This window comes from Dendropsophus ebraccatus, chromosome 8, assembly GCF_027789765.1.
Source record: "Dendropsophus ebraccatus isolate aDenEbr1 chromosome 8, aDenEbr1.pat, whole genome shotgun sequence".
NCBI lineage: Eukaryota > Metazoa > Chordata > Amphibia > Anura > Hylidae > Dendropsophus > Dendropsophus ebraccatus.
This window is the reverse complement of record NC_091461.1, coordinates 61,905,591-61,925,456: the sequence shown is the minus strand read 5'-3', so window position 1 is coordinate 61,925,456 and position 19,866 is coordinate 61,905,591. Positions and strand designations below refer to the sequence as shown.

At 38.6% G+C, this 19,866-nt stretch overlaps 1 protein-coding gene across 5 annotated transcripts in view; it reads right to left on the bottom strand.

Annotated features, from left to right (window-relative positions):
- Positions 1–2,349: 2,349 nt before the first annotated feature.
- The window catches only part of PALD1 (phosphatase domain containing paladin 1), a 189,198-nt gene continuing 171,681 nt past the window's right edge, over positions 2,350–19,866 (bottom strand). For all 5 annotated transcript variants that reach the window (XM_069980555.1, XM_069980556.1, XM_069980554.1 and 2 more), the window contains 2 exons: positions 19,139–19,294; positions 2,350–5,013 (listed from right to left, as the gene is read on the bottom strand). In XM_069980555.1, the coding sequence (XP_069836656.1) occupies positions 4,864–5,013; positions 19,139–19,294 (306 nt within the window). In that variant the 3' untranslated portion in view covers positions 2,350–4,863. The remainder of the gene's footprint in view (positions 5,014–19,138; positions 19,295–19,866) is intronic.

Sequence of the window (19,866 nt, the reverse complement as noted above, 5' to 3'; positions counted from 1 at the left end):
TTTAAGTTTTGGCAAGCAATGAGTATCTTTTGTAAGAAATTAAGCAATAAGTTGCAGTGAACTGAATGCCCCCTTGTCGGGTTTTCAATAATGGCATAGACAGCTATTATTTCATCCTTTTTTATTTATAAATTACTAACATATTCCACATAACTGTACAATGATACTTTCCTGGGCCCTATAAAGAACTTAACAAAGGCTTAGATTTATTAGCGCAATCTATCACAGCAAATGGAATAGATTTTGATAATACAGTAAAAATACAGAATTCTATACAAAGATTCATCTTTATCAGCACATCTTTTTTTTCTTGCTCATAAAATACAGTCAGGTTAAGCATGTAGGAAAATATATGTAAGAGCAAACTAATATTTCTTAAAAATTCTAGAACAAACTACAAAAATAAACTTCTACATGGAATTGGGTGAAAGTTGCAGAAGAATCCTAAATCTGAACTCCCCATTTCCATAATAGCAAAAAGGTAAAAATGTAGATGCCAAAATTAGTATTACAAATATAAATGTATAGACACCTTGTAACAGTACTGTATATCTATGTTATATATAACAAATAATACACATGTGCCTTTAAGAAGCATGCTGATCAAAACTGGATTAGAGCTGCACAACTATACATAGGAGGTAAAACGCTTTATACTTTATTACAAAACTAATAAAAATTGCATAATAAATAGATTTCATATTCTTTGATTTTCCTTGCATTATAAACATGAAAAACAAAGTCAATTCAATGTCTAACAACTTACTTCTCTAAAATTAACAAAACTTTGACACGGTTACATACCTGTTAATGAAAAGATACAGAAACTAACTTGCATACATGTGTGTGTTTACTTCTAAAAAGCTATTTTTGCTGCCCAAGTGTCAAACAGGAGGGGCCTAGGTTCTACAGTGCCCTTTATAAGCCTCTGATGCCGCGTGATTACCTGTGACTCTCACCACATGGGATCTTGTGATGCCTTGCCTAATTACGAATGAAAGGGAGGGCTAAGTTTGTGAACACACAGATGTAGCGTGCCTAGGGCATTGAAGACTATAGGCCATGTCTCTGACATTTGGATGACCAAAATAGCTGCATTTGTAAAGAAATAAAAACATGAATGCATAACAATATGGTGTATTCTATATCCCATTATTACCATGTATATAACAATTCCAGAGGTTTTATATCAATTTTATAGGCTACAGATTCACTTTAATGTTATAAAAAAAAGTATACAAGTTTGCGCTTAGAAGCCTACTAAGCTTTTCCATACTGAAGCTGAAGGAAAACAAACACAATTATGCTCCACTGGATGCCATATATTAGCAATATTCTCTGACATATCTACTTAGATCCAATGGAAATAAAATTGCACAAAACAAGCAAAGGATAAATTCAGCCTCATTTATGAAGTGGTTAGATCCAAATGATGCACTGAATATCTGCAACCTGCATTCAGTCATTGGATGCCTACATAGCACGGCCACTTGATACAGTGTTAGGATGAAGCTAATTTGGCGTATATAATTCTTCTGCATTGCCCCATTTTGTCTTGTGGTAAAATTCCTGGATTACAAATTAACAGTGGCACTAACAAGCAGTCCTCAGATTTTTTTTCTCCTGGCTCAGCTTAGAAGATATATGGCCCTTGGATTGGTTGTATATATGTATATATATATATATATATATATATATATATATATATATATATATATATAATGTATACAGAGAGAGAGAGAGAGAGAGAGAGAGAGAGAGAGATAAGAGATTGTGTGTGTGTGTGTATATATATATATATATATATATATATATATATATATATAATTTATTTTTTTGTATCCTCATAAATACATTGTTTGGGCTTCTGCAATTTGTGATCATGCAGCTGGACAGGAGACAAATTGTCAAAATCATAGTGTTTCATCAACTGCTTTAGCTAGAAGGAATGAAGTCTGGACCTGGCTCGAACTGAAATCCATTTGCCAGTGGAATTTTTGGTATCAAGAAAGGTGACTATGTTAGGTAGGTACTGCAAGCGACCCACATTTTGATCTAATTGGGGTCCTGTGCATTACCGGCCCGCCATGTTAGTCTCCATGGATGGTCCAGGCTTCGTGACAACTAGACTTTAAACATGTTGCATTAAGCATACAAAGTCCCCACAACTTCATCAAAGCTTCTGTACAGTAGAGTTATTATGAAGATATTCTTCCCTAAAAAATAAGGTCCACTATCACATGGCAACATGACTCCCTAGGGCTGGGTTCACACTACGTATATATTTCAGTCAGTATTGTGGTCCTCATATTGCAACCAAAACCAGGAGTGGATTGAAAACACAGGATCTGTTCACACAATGTTGACATTGAGTGGATGGCCGCCATTTAATGGCAAATATTTGCTGTTATTTTAAAACAACGGCTGTTGTATTGAAATAATGGCAGTTATTTACCGTTATATGGCCCACAATACTGACTGAAATACACGTAGTGTGAACCCAGCCTTAGGCTGCATCAAACTTCTTCACTCACTGGTAATCAAATACCAAGAGTTCGGGTTTGGACAAACCCGAAATGTACTCTAGGTCTGCACATCTGTGTAATCTTGTTGACTCTAGACATATTCTACTATTAAGTGGATTTAGCAATTCAGAAATGTATCAGAGGTTGTATTTAAAAAGCAGACTTTCCAATACATCTGTATGAGTTGATATTTTCTCTTTTTATTATTTCGGCAGTGCTGATAAAAAGTTTTTTGGAAACCTTTCTACAAATGGGGTAAGAAAAGCTTGTCATACATTATAAACAACACAGAAATAAATTGAGACATTACTCAATGGAATCATAAAAAACAATAAAACAAACAATTATCAACCAAAATATGGATATTTAAATTATTACATAAAATCAGAGCGAACCTTGTTTAAATCAAAGATAGATCAAAAATATAGATGGAAGAAATACAGGGACATGATTTAGGATGAATGGTTTGTCAAATTCTTCTTTAGGGTGCATACACACGTACAGGATCCGCAACAGATTTGATGGTGCAGATTTGATGCGGTGTTCAATTATTTAGATCAAATCTGCTGCAGATCTGCTGCGGACCTGCAGCATAAAATCCACTGTGATACGGTGTGTGTGAAGCTACCTTAAGAGGTAAAATCTCATTTAAAAGGGAAAGCTTGTGGTATCTTATATTTAATTTCTCACATATTGATTTTGTACCAAGAAAATCTATAAACATATAAGCATGACCTCATCATTAAAATGGTTGTTGAGAGGTTGGATTCCTTTGTCAAAGGCTGGCTTAAAAATAAAAAATAAGGTATACTCCCCTGCCCATTATGCTGCTCTTCTGGTCATACACAGTTCTCAACGATCAACACTTCCAGAAATGCCTACTCAGCCAGTGGCTGCAGCAATAACCCACCCCAGTAAGTGGTTGTTAGAGCAGGAACCTGGTACCACTAGAACAGCAGCCACGAGGGAGCAGGCAGGTAGATTTACCATATTCTAATTTTTTTAAGGCAGCTTCTTTGTAAAAAAAAAAAAAAAAAAAAAATCTAGTGCCCTTAAGTTAGCGGTGCACACAATGAATTGAGAACTCCAATACTCTTCCTTGACTACAGGGGGCAGCGTTAAACACTAAGCCCTATGCTTGTTGCATGCATAACACACAGTCCCCTTCATACTTGATCTCTATTTGTGGGAAAGATGTTTAATTCATTTTCTGATTAGGCAGCATGATTACTGCATTAAAAATGTATTTAAAAAAGAAAAAAAAATTATACAACTATATTTCTTTTAGTCTTTTCAAAAATGTATTTCCACAGGTCAACATTTAAGAAATGTTTTGCTAAGATGTTACATGTGTCATCTGATGTAACATAAGTTAAAGGGGTTATCTAGGTTTAGAAAAACATGGATGCTGTCTTTCAGAAACAGCATCACTCTTGTCCTCAATTTGAGTGTGGTATTGTAGCTCAGTGAATGGAGCTAAATTGCAATACCATACATAACCTAGGGACAAAGGTGGTGCCAATTTGGCAAGATAGCAGATGTGTTTTTTTTTTTCTAATGCTGGATAATCCCTTTTATGTAACATTCTCTTAAAGGTTGCGCTTTGCTATAACTGTTTTTTTTTCTTTAGCCAATTACAATACTACTCCTACAATAATTTTTTTTACTTAACACCACAGATTTTTATGGCTCACACAGTAGCATACTACTTTTTTTTTTTTTTTTGCTGTACATCAGGTCCTTTCAAATAAGGCATGCTACACCCTATTTATTTTTAGGCATTTTTTTTTTTAGATTTTTTATTAGTATATTTTTCTAAAAGAATCTTAAATCACATATTAAACAATAAAAACAGCAAAATTTTGTACACATCTAGTCTGTCCATTTCATGCACAGTTTGGCAGCATTTGTGTTATATCTGGTAGACATTTGCTGCTTACATTGGAAAACTCATCATTTTATTCCTTATGAATATTAACAAAGTGGCAGTCGTATAGAGAGAGCTCCTGAGCATATATAAACCACACGGCCAAATATAGCCTTTCCACGCACGTCAACCCACTGAATATACTGGTTGTAGGAAAAGAAATTATTTTTACTCATCGGAAATAATAATAATAAAAAAAAAAAAAGAAATAGATGGAATGTGTGGTTATTTAGTCTCTTTTACATTATACAGTAGGGTCAATGACAGTACTTCTTTATGGTCACTTCCAATGTACTCTTTAGGGATTTCTGTGACCACATAAAAAACACCACAAGTTTTTGCTTGCCTTTTAAAGGCCATTTTCGAGGGATCCAAATAACGAGAGATCTAGCAAGTAAGGATAGAGCAGTCCTAAATAAACTCTCCTCGGAAGGGAAGCAAGTTGGAGTTTTGCTGTTGCCAACGATAACGCAGCCGAGACAAAGGCTGGTCTTTCACATTCTCAAATTCACTGAAGCCTAGTTGATTGAGCACTTCATAGACTCCAGCTTTGGATGCCACCTACATACACATACAAAAAAAAAAGTTTAATACAAAGGATTCTTCATCTATCTTCTTTTGACCCTTTACAATATTGCATAGAATACAGTACATTTGTAAGAAGTGGAAACAATCATTTACAATAACACAAGATCTAGCAACCTTTTCTTAACAATAGATTTTAACTAGAGAATTGTTTCATTGATGTCTGTATTCATGATTCTGCATTATCGTCTACACACTCCCATTTTTTTCTGAAATTTGGACTGAATTCAGTTTGGACTATGGGGGAGATTTATCAAACTGGGTTAAAGTAGGGGCAACTAAGACAATTCTACTGTACACCTGTTTGATAAATCTCCCTCAAAATCTATTTAATCATCTTAATAATTCCTACATGTTGATAGGTCTTGAAAGGGTTGTCCTATGGATAAGATGATGGCAAGTTATCCTAGTAGTGATACTCCCAACTATCAGTAGTCTGCAGTAATGATGAGCGAACTTGCTGAACATTTGGGTTTGACTGAACCTGAGCGCTATGCATTTAAATCCCGATGGCTGGAGAAGTTGGGTGCAGTCCTAGAAAGTCCTGGAAAACATTGATACAGCCATAGGTTGCATCCATGTTTCCCTAGCACCCCTAGAGCTGCATCCAACTTCTTTAGCCACTAGGAGTCAAATGCCAAGCGTTTCCCCCATAGTGCCATTATAGGGGGTTAATAATTATTACAAAGTACATTGAAATTAGTGGGTTGCCCATATAATGTATGCAACAACAGCCGTGATTTATACAAAACATACGTTGTATGTGAATGAATGAAATTCCGGCCGGAGTGTATACACATAGTATACGCTCCGGCCGGGATTCCATCCGGTCGCACAAAAAACTGACATGTCAGTTTTCTGCGGCCGCACAGAACATGTCAATTCACACAATGGAGGGTGCGGCCCCGGCCACACGCTCAGTTATGTGCAGCAGTGAATTGAGATGTGGGCGTACACAGATGCGCCCACATCCAAATTCACCAGAAATGAAAATAATGAAGAATGGACAGTGTTATACGTAGTGTGAACCCGGCCTAAAAATATATATTTTCTCTCTCCTTGCCTGACAAGTGCATAGGCTTTTCAAGGTGTGATCTTACGGCTCACTGATCTGACAACATTTAGGTTAGTGTTTGTATGCCAAAACGTACAGTATAGATATACACACACTAGTAGACTACTGCTTTTAAAGCAGAGCGGTGGTTGCCAACAATGGGAGGGAAAGAGCAGGCATATGAGGAGGCTAGAGTTTGCTAAATGAATGTATTTTCAAAAATATTCACCTTGATGAGACCTACAAGATTAAAATACCCCTTTCACATAAGAACCATCCAAACATGGTTAATCAATTATACATTGTATGAATTCTCCAACAATCAATGTGCAGATCAGTGACAAAGTTAAAAAAAAAAAATCATTGGCTCCATTGCAGGTTTTGGTGGCAAAAGGGGGCCTGCACTATATCAGGTGGTTTTATTATTCTGGTAGCTGGTGGTATATATATTTATAACAAACATATGGATGAATAGATACCATATATGAATTGTGCCTGACTTGGAGATAGGTAAAGTGGAATTCATAAACATTTTATATTTGGCCAGTCTGTAATGTGAGAAGATGGCAGCAACATATAAGTTGTACTAAGTTGAACCATCAACAGAACTCTTGTTTTCAGTCACTTAAACTACCTTGAGATGCAGAAAAAGTCATTGTGAACTGTACAACCAGTCACTTTTGTATGGCAAGAAACAGGAGTCTGCTTATTTGCCGTCAGCACATTCACCCACTGTTTCATGAATAAGATACACTGTTTCAAAACCTGAGAGAGTAACAATGGGCATCTATAATCTGTACTGCTCTACTAATAAGTTTCACTGTAGATTTGGGGAGGCACTGGGAAAAGAGGGTGTACAAGTCTGCATAGTTTACACTAAGGTTTTGGCAGCTATCCAAAGAAGAGTACTGGATCTCTCCTTCTGTCAAGCCCTCACCTCAGTCTGATTTTCAGTCTGTATTTCATCATTTAAAAAATTTGGATTGACAATATAGTACTTACAGCTAATACTACAGCTAAAGCTTGAAGTCAGATTGTGTACACACACACACGATATATATATTATATATTCATTTTATTTTTTTATTTTTAGCCACCAATATTCTAGTGCTGAAAGATTGAGCACAGTAAGCTCTGCACAGCATATTGGGCAAAGTCTGGTCCCCAGTGGGTGAAGTAGGTACAGAAAAGCATCCCCACTTAGCCCCCTGGGGGCCAGACTGGGCCCATCAGCTGTGTTAAGTGCACTACACCTACTGGAGTGGGCACAGTGTGCTCATCACAGCATTTTGGGCACAGTCTTGTTGCATGGCAGTTAACCCCTAACAGCTAGACTGTGCTGTGTGAACGTGGGTGGCATTGGGCTCAGCGCATGCCTTCTCTCTTCAGCATTAGCTCCAGCAGCAGCCAATTGGCTGAGCAAAAACTACTGGAGCCAGTGCTGACGAGAGAAGACGTGAGTCGAGCCCATGATCATAAGTATAACTCCCCCAACAGAGCATAGTCTGGCCCAAAGGGGATTAACTTAACCCCCTGGGGGACCAGACTGCCACTTTTAGATTAACCAGGTACCCTCTGCTTTGCCAAATGAGGGGCATCTGGTTAAATACTTGAGTCACCCATTGATTTGAGAGGGGCTCTTTACTCAAATTGAGTACACAAGTATTGAAAAATACTTGACTTGAGTAATGGGCACTCAAGTATTTTGGTGCTCAGTAATCTCTTTTAGGGTTTTCTAAGCAGTTTAACTAGAACAAACCTTGTGATAGTTTGCCTTTAAAAAGTGTCACTGTCACTTTAAAAATCCTTACTTATCCATTGTACAACTGGTGTCAATGTGCTCAGTGAACCTCCTGACTTATATTAGAATAGATTTGCTGAGGTCCGATTGTGTCTGTCATTTTGATGACAAGAATAGCACTACATGTCTGCATTTAGTCTAATGATTAAGTCTAAGCTCAGTGTTCCCCCTTCTATCCTATGCTGACCTCACAAGAGGCAGTATAAAAGACCTGACATATCCACTATAAACCTTTGTATGTGTGTTTCTTGTTAATACCACGTCAATCTATGTTGTATATACATGACAAGTCAATGGGTTTGCTCTTACGTTTCACTCTGTGGTAGTTCACATTTCTAACTTTTGAAGGGTTTGTGTTATACTTTGCACACTGTGTTGTCTTTGGCACGCTTCTGCATGTTACAATGTTTCCTTGTTGTCAGTGAAAATTTATTAGGGCAAGACAGGTAGGAGTTAATGACAATACCACCTTTCATGAAGAAAAGGTGGAAAAATTAATTTGTATGGAAAACTTTTGTTAATATACAGTACATACCAAATAATGCAGATAAACAGGGAAGTCTACCATGAGGCCAGAGCTCGATTCCCTATATCCTTTACTGAGCTACCATATACAGTTCCTTCTCTGCCACAGTGAAGATTAGAGATGAGCGAACTGGGTTCGGGTCGATCTGCTGAACTTGGATAAATCTCTAAGGTTGTCTGGAAAACATGGATACAGCCAATGACTATATCCATGATTTCCACATAGCCTTAGGGCTTTATCCAACTTCAGCAGCCACCTCTAATCAAATGCCGAAAGTTCGGGTTCGGATCGACTCGAGCATGCTCCAGGTTCGCTCATCTCTAGTGAAGATCTTTCTTCTGCACTGATAACTTAGATGGATGTTATAATACACTCTCTCTCTCTTCACCTCTATGGGAACTAAGTTGAAGTGGCTTTGGTGGAAGATTTGTGCAGGGAAGTATGGTAATTTGGTTGTGCAGCGTCCAGACTAAATTAAGAAAAGAGAATTATCCATGGGAAAACCCCTCAATGAAAAACCATATAGAGGAATCCTTAAAAAGTACCTGCCATTCAAAAGCATCCATAGTCCGAATACATTTAAACTTTAACTGCATCAGCAGAATAATGCAATGTCTTCACCCCATGTTTGAAAAAGTCCCTTGGGGTTGAAACATTGCATTTTCCCATACCTAAGGTTGTAATTAAAACATTGGATTTAATCGCACTTAAACCCTTAAGGATTAGTAGCTCGAGCAGAAATAAGACGGTGCAGCTGCACACTCCTTTCCTGTCTGTGACCTAGCCAAACCCCATAGACTTACACTGGAAGTCCATTTAACACTAAGCCTATAAGTTAATGTAAACAGGTCATAATTTTGTTCTCACCGTTTCAAAAACAAACAAAATTTCTATTGACTAACAAACAGTTGTAAAAACCTTTTAGAAAATGCAAGGACTCCTCCATACCATCTCTGGTTGGGGGAATACTGCAGAGAATAGGGGTAATCCAAGCAGAGGAGCTCAAAAATCTTTTTGTCCAACCAAAGACTAGGTGGGGAAGCTCCTGCTTTGACAGTTCTCTAAAGACCTTTTACATAGGCAGAATGTTGGCCAGGCATGGCCCTGTGTAAACAGGAGATGTGCAGTCTACATACAATAGAGCCTTGTGAAAGCTCAGTAAGTGAGCACCGAAAATGGCACTCATTACTGGGAGCCTTCACTGCCAGGCACAAGACAATGAGGAAGAGAAGGAGAAGGTGGAGGAGGAGTGGTCATGTGGCTGATATCTTCAGACATACAAAGAAGGCTGTTCATATATTTCTATGGTTTTATTGTAATATAAGACAAATACAAAAAAAGACTAAGGAAATGCTAGGATATTTTTGGTGTCTTTAAAGTATTTCGTTTTTCTTTTGAAACTTAATTGAAAATTTCCAACATACTGTAAAAAGGGAAACAGTGGCAAAGCATCAATAGTAAAACTAGGGACAAATACTGTTTTCATGCCTGGCCAAGTTTGTATGGTCATAGTGGTGAAGTGTCATGCAAAATGTCAATTCGACGAACGACATGCATCTCATAAGAAATACGTGACTACAGCTAAAAGCCCAAAGGATGCTTCATTCACCTATTGAGAACGTCCCAACGCACATTTAAGACAAGTGGGTTCCACTTCTACTGGGGCTACTCTGCCCTGATTAACTGGAGTTGGCAGATGTGCCTTTCATCTCTCACTCCAGAGATCAGCCCCGTCGCTATGAATTAGTACAGCTAGCTGAGATGGAGGGCCAGGGGCTTTCCCACAACCCAAAATCAGCAAGTCTCCAATACGCTCCAGCTAAGTATGAAACAAAATCCATAACTGCTGGCTGCTTGCTTCCTGGTGCATTGTTTCATTTGGCAATTGGTGTATCTTCATTTCAACTAGCATGAAGGATAAAGTGCTCATTTCATGAATAATGCAGGTGTTGCTCAGAGAATCTAATTTGATACAGTGGAACAGTTGGGCAAAAATAAAGGTTACTGAATGCAGGATTCCACTATGACATGCTACTAGCAGACTCGAGACCAAACTTATCAGATCATAATAAGGGTCCCTGGACCATAGACTGTTGGTTACACCTCTGGGCATATAGCAAAAATGTTTTAAGTGTTCTAGGAATGGGGACTGTAAAAGAAGCAAAAAAATACACCAATACTGCAGCCTGACACACGGCTAGCTGCCGTATATTTATATAAAGTGGCTGGGAAGTGGTTATATTAGCCATCTATTACTGTGTATTGTTCAGGGTAAAAAATGTTTGTGAAGCTGAAGGATCTTTACACTTGATGGAATGCTGATCACGTTCCTTACCCTCATCAGACTAAGACAAACTTCCTCATATACATAATAGAACATATGTACTTCACTTACAACCTTTCTTTTAATGTGTTTCCCTTTATCAGAGACCTAAATCAGTAGGAACTAAGTACAAAGTCATAATAAAAAAAAAACTGGAAGTCATCTGAAATACACACTGCGTTCCTGCTAAATGAAACCATGCACATTTTTATAATGGCATATGCTAGATAATGGTTTTACAGATTTGTCTCCTATATGACTTTAAAGTTTTATGTTTTCCCCTCTTTCTCTCGCCATTTTATTATCTTCCATCTATTGACCTCATGAATGAATGTATGCAACCAGCTATCTGCATGGGACCTTGTAATTCTGATTTAGGAAATTGCTTTAACAGTTTTATAAGGTGTTCTCTATAACATTTCTTTACGGAATGAGATTTCTCCTTTGCAGACACCATATTATTAAAGAGTCACTGTCTGGGTTTTTTTTTTGTAGAAATCAATAGTCCAGACGATTTTAAGAAACTTTGTAATTGAGTTTATTAGCCAAATATGCCATTATCTGCATTCAAAGAGACTTTTCCCAGGCCCCCCCACTCCCTCCACTTTTCCATTCACTGCAAAATATCAGGAAATTGTGACTTGTTGCATCAGACACAACCCTGTCTGTTCTATAGAGAGGGGAGGAGGGAGAAGGGAGTTAGTCTGAAGTGGAGAACAAAGGATTACACAACAAGGAGGTGGGTGACAGCATATTCAGGTCAGAGAGGTCAGTGCTGACTGTAAGAGGAGATAGCCAGGTGATTAACTGTAGATTAACTCTTTGTTGTCCTGTTTTGGTGCCTCATCTCTCTCCACTCCTCCCCTCTCCATAAGAGAACCGTGAAGACGGGGGGGAGCTTCAAACAGTTTTTTCATGATAAAAATGTATTTTTCGGCTAATAAACCCAATTACAAAGTTTATTAAAATCACCTGTACTATTGATTTTTGGAAAAAAAATTTAAACGACAGTGACACTTTCAGTAGAGAGCATACCATTAACACAGCCCAAACTTTGAGGTAGTCAGTTTTCACACATCTTATATTACAAAGGAAGATGTGCGGCCAGCAGTAGATTATCTTTTGACACGTTGTCGCCTGCTGATCATTGGCTCTTTTACCTAGGGAGATATTTGCCTAATTTAGCAAATAATTTCTCTGTTTAATAGGGCTATAAGGTCTAATCTCTGGAGTGACCAGTCACTTGTTCCGATAACATCAGCGGTACTTTATCTAATGGAGTCTCAGACTCATAGTTTTGTCTTCTTACAATGGAAGTGTGGGCAGAAATACCTGATCTCAAGCAAGAATGTAGCTTGATCTTATTATTTCACAAAATTGAAAGGGATTTAAAGTGCCACTGTCGTCATAACTTTCAAAATCTAAATCAACAGTAGATGTGATAAGGCAAGTTTGAAATTTACATTCTTTTTTTTTTGTTAGTTATCATGGAAAACACGGCACTTCCTGTTTTCTGACACTTTTTTCTCAAAAACCAAGAAATAGTCAGAAAACAGAAAGTCCAGTGTTTTCCAGGCCACATGAGCGCTCACAGAAAGAAGGCAGTCATGTGATTGATGGACACAGAGTTGTGACTCTCTGTACTGGCCAGAATTCCTGTGTTTAGTCTGTTTTTTTTTCAAGCAGCACAAATCTAAAAATCTGCATTCAGGAGCCTGGACCTGGATTTCTGGTAAGTATAGTTTTGTTTTACCACATGATAAACAACGAAAAAAAAAATATATATATAAATTGTAAACTTGCTTTATATCACATCTACTATTGATTCAGATTTTGAAAGTTATTACGACATTGATACTTTAAGTTCTATTTATTTGATGGTAAATGGGATGGGGTCTCTTCCTTGCAGGAAGGCTGGGTTGTTCAGGGTTGAATAGTGTTGTAACGGAGAGGGGCAGATGGTGTGTTCATTAAATAAGAGTGAGGCTACTTGGTGTGTGGGTGTTCTGTTTGACATGTAATGTTACTGGCATGTATCAGGACTTTATAAGGAAGATAAAAATGACAATATTTTATAAATCACATATTAACCACAGGAGACCAATGTCCATATCTTAGTTCATGTGTAAGGATATCAAAGCTGTTTACTTAATTCGAAAATGTACTCCCCATGTTTAATGTGTGAACAGTTTTAGACTATCAGCTATATAATATGCATTACATTAAAACTGCCCAAACATCTTCCTTTTTACAGACTCATGAAATTAACTGGAAAAAAGAGAACTAGCTGGAAACACTACAGTACATTTGGGAATGAAGTTGTTCCTGGCAAAAGCAGTTATTTCTAATGAATGTACATAAATTCCACCTTCCTCTGTTTAAAACCAGCTGACCAAACGGTGGGGCCTAAGCAAATCAATCAACAAAAACAATCCAGAAACCAAACATTTTACAGTTCAGTATGTAGACAACGCCGAGACAATAGGAGACCTAATAAGCTCATGGTGTCCCCTTGGAGAGTAGCAATGAAAGCCTCAAAAGTTAGTGTTCTTGGATCACACAGCTGTACCAGGAACAGTAAAACAGTCAAAAGCAAGCAATGGAGAAGTTCTCATCTCACAGATTGCATGGTATGTGTGCTCACTCGAACTGTTTACATCTGACAGCAGCTGTCTGCAACTGCTAGAATACCAATGGTAAAGTCAGTGACAAAGTAATGTAGACCCCCTGGAATCCAGCACTCATTTACTTATCCAAACTAAGAGAGGCCTCCTCTCATTGTTTCAGTTTTTGCCTCAAAATACCAAAGTGACAGGACATAAATTTGGCCTATCCCACATATTAACAACACAGGTAGGAAGACACGCCACAAAATAAACACAACCGGCAGATTAGATTAGGAAGATTAAAAGATACAGTCCTGCAACCTACCCCTTACATAAGTTCAGATTGGGTTACATTGCCATGTGTGTATACAGTAGTTGCAAAAAAATTAAATAAAAATAATAATAATTCTTTTCTTCTGTGACACATTGTACACAATCTCTAATGTTACCCTATAATTTATCCTCTTAACCATGCAACTTATTTTCTAATGTAGAAATAACCTAATTACTTTTTTTTGTTCCCATAAAACACTCAATGCAAGAACACTGACCTACAGTAGATAGAAAATGAATCCTCTATGCATGGGTTCCTGGCCAATGAACTCTTTACTTGAAAGAAAGGATATGCAAAAAAGCCCTTACATCACTTAGGCAGAGTGGTGTCTCTTCACGTAAGTGTTTCACTCCATCTAGGAGTCTTAGAACATTGACTGGGGATTAGGGATGGTCCGAAACTGCCGATTGTATGAACCCGAACGCTTGGCATCAGATTCCCGCTGTCTGCCCACTCCGTGGAGCGGGTGGATACAGCGGGAGGACCGCCTGGAAAACTGGGATACAGCCTATGGCTATGGCTGTATCCCAGTTTTCCAGGCGGTCCTCCCGCTGTATCCACCCTCTCCACGGAGCGAGCAGACAGCGGAAATCATTACCGAGAGTTCGGGTTTGTACGAACCTGAACCGAACTCTGTTCGGACCAAACAATGTCTCCAAAAGGAAGATTTCACATCTGCAGACAGCTGTTTTGGGGTTGTTGCCCTTCTTCAGTGCAGAGCAGGGCGACATCATTGTGCCACCACTTTGCCTAGGGGGTGTGAGAGTGATTTTGAGTATCCTTTCTTCTGAGAATTTCCAGTTGATCAGGAATGGTCTTTAAGTCTCCACACGTCTTTATGGAGAACTAGTATCTCTTTGATCCCTTTTTCTTGTATATATGACCACTTTGAGCTGGCAAAGGATAACAGCCTGTTATATTTCTTAGAGAAGATCCTATTTACTAGAAAGACAATTTGACTTGCGTGGAAAAGAACCTTCAAACCTTCTGTTTCCCAGTGCTAACTTCCTGTATTTCCACATCTCGGCAGTATACCTCAGACATTGAAATACAGCAAGTTAGCGACAGGAAGCAGAAGTCTAAAGCTGTCTTCTTCTACTTGCACAACCCTTTAAGTTGAATTGGAACAACCACCATTTATAAATACCAACACCAAACTGAAGACCACGAAGACCGCCGGGAGTTGACTGGACAATCTTTAGATCGTCCGGGCAGCCCATAGAAGATAGCAGCAGTCTGCTGCCGTTGGTCATGTTATACAAAGCGACAACAGCAGATGGCTGCTATCTAGATTGTTGATGTTTCAATATGTTGAAAGGCAACGGTCAGCCGACATTGTGTATGTTGGCTGATCGTTGTCTTATATTACCTGAAGCGATTATTGACCATAATGGCTGATATAATCTGAATACGACCAATAATCACTGTGTAGTAGGGCCTTTAGTGTTGTGTGGCCTCCTGCAGACCAGCAGATTTACCATCACTTTAGCCAGAAGTTGCCTTTCTGAAGCACATAAAGCCACAAAGATTTATACACACCCATATCAAAACTACTGAAAGGTAAAGTGAATGACATTGAATATCTCCCTAAAGGGAATGTGCACAGGTCAGAAATCACTGAGCATACTTACAAATGCTTCCTATAAAAAAAAAAAATCTGGCATTGTTCATTGTGTCTATGAGGCGTGTAAAGCAGTAAAGGCATGCCACTAAATGTTTTTACATAAAAAATTAAAGTATGGGGTGGGTTGTTTCTACCAATAGAGGTCCAAGGAAGGACAACTGGTCAGCCAGCAATAGATTAATGTGCACCCAAGGCTTATTGATGTGCGCTGGACAAAACTGCAAACCTGTCTGGTCCGACCCCACACGCACATACACATACGCACGTGGTATCACAGAAGTTTGGGCACCCATCCAGAATGCATTAAGTGTTACCATTCCTGATATAAATACATTCTCACAATTCATATATGTTCCTAGAAGTAGTTACGCTTTTCCCTAGAAATGAAAACATATGTGCCATGCTGTTCTGCTTCAACACTGCAGGAGATCTGATATTTATTTAACAAATCCACCTCTACTCGGATTCTAAATGGTTTGGTGTGTTGTGCTCTGCTGCTTATTTGATCTACTTTGAAATTGACGTATGGATAGAATAGGGATATGTCCACAGCATACGTAGGGAATAGACATAGAACCACATATCAAAAATAAATGACTATAAATGGTCCAACAAATACAGGAGACTCCCTTTAACCTCGTGCCAAATTCTTAATTAATAGAAATGAATCTGGGATCTGGGATCAGAAAATTATTCTGTATATATGCACAACATTCTTCTAGTTTACTCAGGTTCTGACAAATAAGTAGTGGCGTATTGGAGTTGCCAAGCTAATTATTTTTTTGCACCTTTTATTGGAAGGTGTAAGTAATGTTTTCATTTTAGTCTTTAAATCATTATCATGGATAGCTAATTTTTTAAAAATCTTTATAGCCCATTAAGGGCATGTGTTTTTTGTAGGATAAGTAATATTTTACAATGGTTGCACTTTGGGGTACACACAAGTCATAAGCTACAAACATTTTTTTAAACGTAATAGAGAAAAAAACAGCAATTCATCTATTGTACTGTTTTATTTTTTAACCCATTTTTTTCTTTAACCCATTCAAGACTGGGAATTTTTAAAATTTTTCCATTTTTGCTTTGAATTGAGTGTTATACCACCAGACAACCTATTAAACCTTGCTAATAAATAAAACACAGGAAGCTTTTGTCATACCCCTACCTATAATGGTCAACCCACTGTCGTTCTATGACCACATATGTTGCTCTCTCTCTCTTTTTGCCCAAAGACCTAGATACTATGGTGTCTACTGAATGCTTTATTCAAGGGGTTGAATGGCTAGAAACAGTTAGCATAGATTTTTTTTTCAGATTTTCTGAATTTAATTCAAATATATAGATAGATATTTTTATTCACAATATATTTTATAGAAAACTGAAGAGTGCCATTACAAAGTACAATTGGCCCCACAAAATCCTATGTACTATGAACGTTTACAACAATGTCATCTGATTATTATTACTTTTTTCATAGCCTGCTTTCGATAACAACATAACAATCTATGCATTTTAGTGGGTGTTATCTGTGAGAAATGCTTTCTCTTTCTTCCTTCCTTCCCCTAAAGGATATTATCCAGGATAAGAAGTGCATAGTTTCTTCATTTCAAAAGCAGTGCCACACTTGTCATCTGGTTTTGTGTGGTATTCTCTTTATATAGGAACTGAGCGGAAAGAGCGAACACAAACTGAGGACGAGAGTGGTGCTGTTTCTGGGAGAAAGCAGAACCGTAGAGTCATCTCATAAATTATGTTATGGGATTAATTTTCCCGACTTTTCTTCTCCACTGTCACTATCAATCTATCATTCCTATTTAAAAGTTGTCTGTATACTTCCTTTGTGCACTTCTATAAGGCTATGTTCCCACTATGTTGTCTTTGTTTGCCGCCCACTGTTTTTGTAATTTTAATGTCCAGAAACAATAGGTGTTCATACAATGTAAAGTACGGCTGGCGGATGTACTTTACACTGTAGTCAATTGTTAATTGAATTGCGGGCACACCCGACTGTGCTCACAATTCAATTGAAACAGATAATGTTTCTTCAGCCTATACAGTGGTATTGGCTGCAGGAACGTGCCGAATGCTGCCCAACAGTATAAAACCGTCCATTGAAGGTATTATACATAGTGGGAACATAGCCTAAGTCTGTATATGTAAAGAGAGAGGAAATTGTACTACACGTAAAATCAATTTCTCTTTCTTTCGCAGAAACAGATATATCTAATTGAATTTCTGTGTAGTACTAGTTTAAAGGACAACTCCCGCGGGACCCCCCCCCCCAAAAAAAACACAGAACACACAGACACTATACTCACCATCCCTCCGGTGACGATCGCCACTCCATTCGCCCGCCGTCCGCCTCACCGTCACCGCCGTCCGCCGTCCAGCGATGTCTCTGATTTCCGGGTCCTGGGGATGGAAAAGGCTGCCAGTGCGCTTGCGCACCGGCAGCCTTTTCATTGGCTGGAGCGCATCACATGGCTTCCAGCAACCTCAGCCAATCAGGGCTGACGAAGCTGGAAGCCATGTGATGCGCTCCAGCCAATGAAAAGGCTGCTGGTGCGCATGTGCACCAGCAGCCTTTTCCGTCCCATTCACTCTCTATGAAGACGCCGAGGAGGAAGAAGACCCGGACCGCCCCCCGGCTCTGATGTCGTTGTCACCAGATGCCGCCCGGGAGAAGAGGACCGTGACGATCGTAATAGGTAATGTATATATTCTTTAACTTCCGGGCGGGGGGGTCGGGGGTCCGAAAGTGGGGGAAGGGGGCCAGACCGGGTATTTAACCACATTACAAAGTTATATAACTTTGTAATGTGTGCTAAATAAGCTAAAAAAAAATTTCGTGGGAGTTGTCCTTTAACTCTCTTAACATACACAAGGTTACGGAAGTGCATAACGTTAAGTGCATAAAAAGAGTATATAAAACAAATGTATTAAAGCCACTCTATACCCACAAACTGACCCCCCCCTCCCCCCAAACCACTTGTACCTTCAGATAGCGGCTTATAATCCAAGATCTGTCCTGGGGTCCGTTCGGCAGGTGATGCGTTTATTGTCCAAAAAAACAACTTTTAAAACTTACAGCCCCGTGCCCAACGGCCGGGGCTTAGAATATCTGTTCCCTAACTTTGCATCACCCCTCCATCCCTCCTCCCCACCCTCTTCATCATTAGGAATACCACTGGAACATTTTCTCCTGTCTGAACATTGCACAGGTGCCTTAACGATCCAGCCCATGTTCAGTATTCACACAGCTGAGGAATAGGAGACAATCTGCCTGGAGCATTCCTAATGATGAGGAGGGTGGGGAGGAGGGACAGAGAGGGCGTGCCAGCCTAATGCATAAACATTTTAACCCCCAGCCGTTGAGCACGGGCTGCAAGTTTAAAAGTTTTTTTTTAGGACAATAACTGCATCACCTGCCGAACGGACCTCAGGACAAATCTTGGATTAAAAGCAGCTAACAAGGTAGCTGTACAAGTGTAGTACAAGTGTACAAGTGGTTTGGGGGGGTCAGAGTGTGGATACAGAGTCGCTTTAATGTAATAATGTGCCTGGTTACAAAGGAAAGCAACAGAACTTGTGGGGTGCAGGGGGTGCTGTCACTGACAAAAATGTGAGATATCTTCTAACAGAGACAGATATTTAATCAATAATATGCCTAAACTATTTATACTCATACATTGTGATGAAATGCACACAATTTTTTTTTCATGGCATAAGCCCTTCAATAATTAAAAGTAAAGCAGTTATGAATGAAGGGTAGGCATATATGGAAGGTAAATGTGTAGTAAGTACATTTAGGACTGGTTTGATTTTATACACACCTCATGCATCCACTTGCTGAAGGGTCTCTGCCATGTCTCCTTCTTCTCTAAGTGAAGGTAAGCATTAAAGAGGATCAGGTAAATGTATCTCTCCAAGTACTGCAGACTCCGTAGCTGAAGTAACTGCATTTCCTTTACATTTTTGGCTGTTTTAATCTATCAAAACAAAGAGAAAAAAATCATGCTAAATAATAATAAAAAAAGTTCTGCAGGTAAAAGATCAAATACTTGACATTGAAATAACTTACACCGGGACATTTTAATTCTGCCCCAATACAAACATTTCTGGTGGAGTTTTCATAACCTTTGTCTATTTTTCAGTTTGGTTCATGGGACGGCCCCACCAAAACCTGGCCACGTGGCAGCTATGTAAGACATTGCACATTGTTCTAGATTAGCAGTATATAACCTGTGCTGGGACAACTCCTGACACACCCTCACCGAGGCCACCTGAAATTCTAGATGCACAATTTCTAAATTGTTTTATTCTTCTTCTATTTATTATCTGGGTTATTTTAACATTTTTGATGGGAAATATTATGAAGCATTTTTTGCATAATAAATGCAGAAAAATCTCTGCTTGCAACATTGATGTTGTTATAACATTGATGAATCTACACTGGCTTACTATATCATGGTGGATACTTTAAGAATTGCCATACATTATATATTAGATTGTTGACTCTAAAAGCAAACCATAATATATAAAAGTGAATGTGGTGAATTGG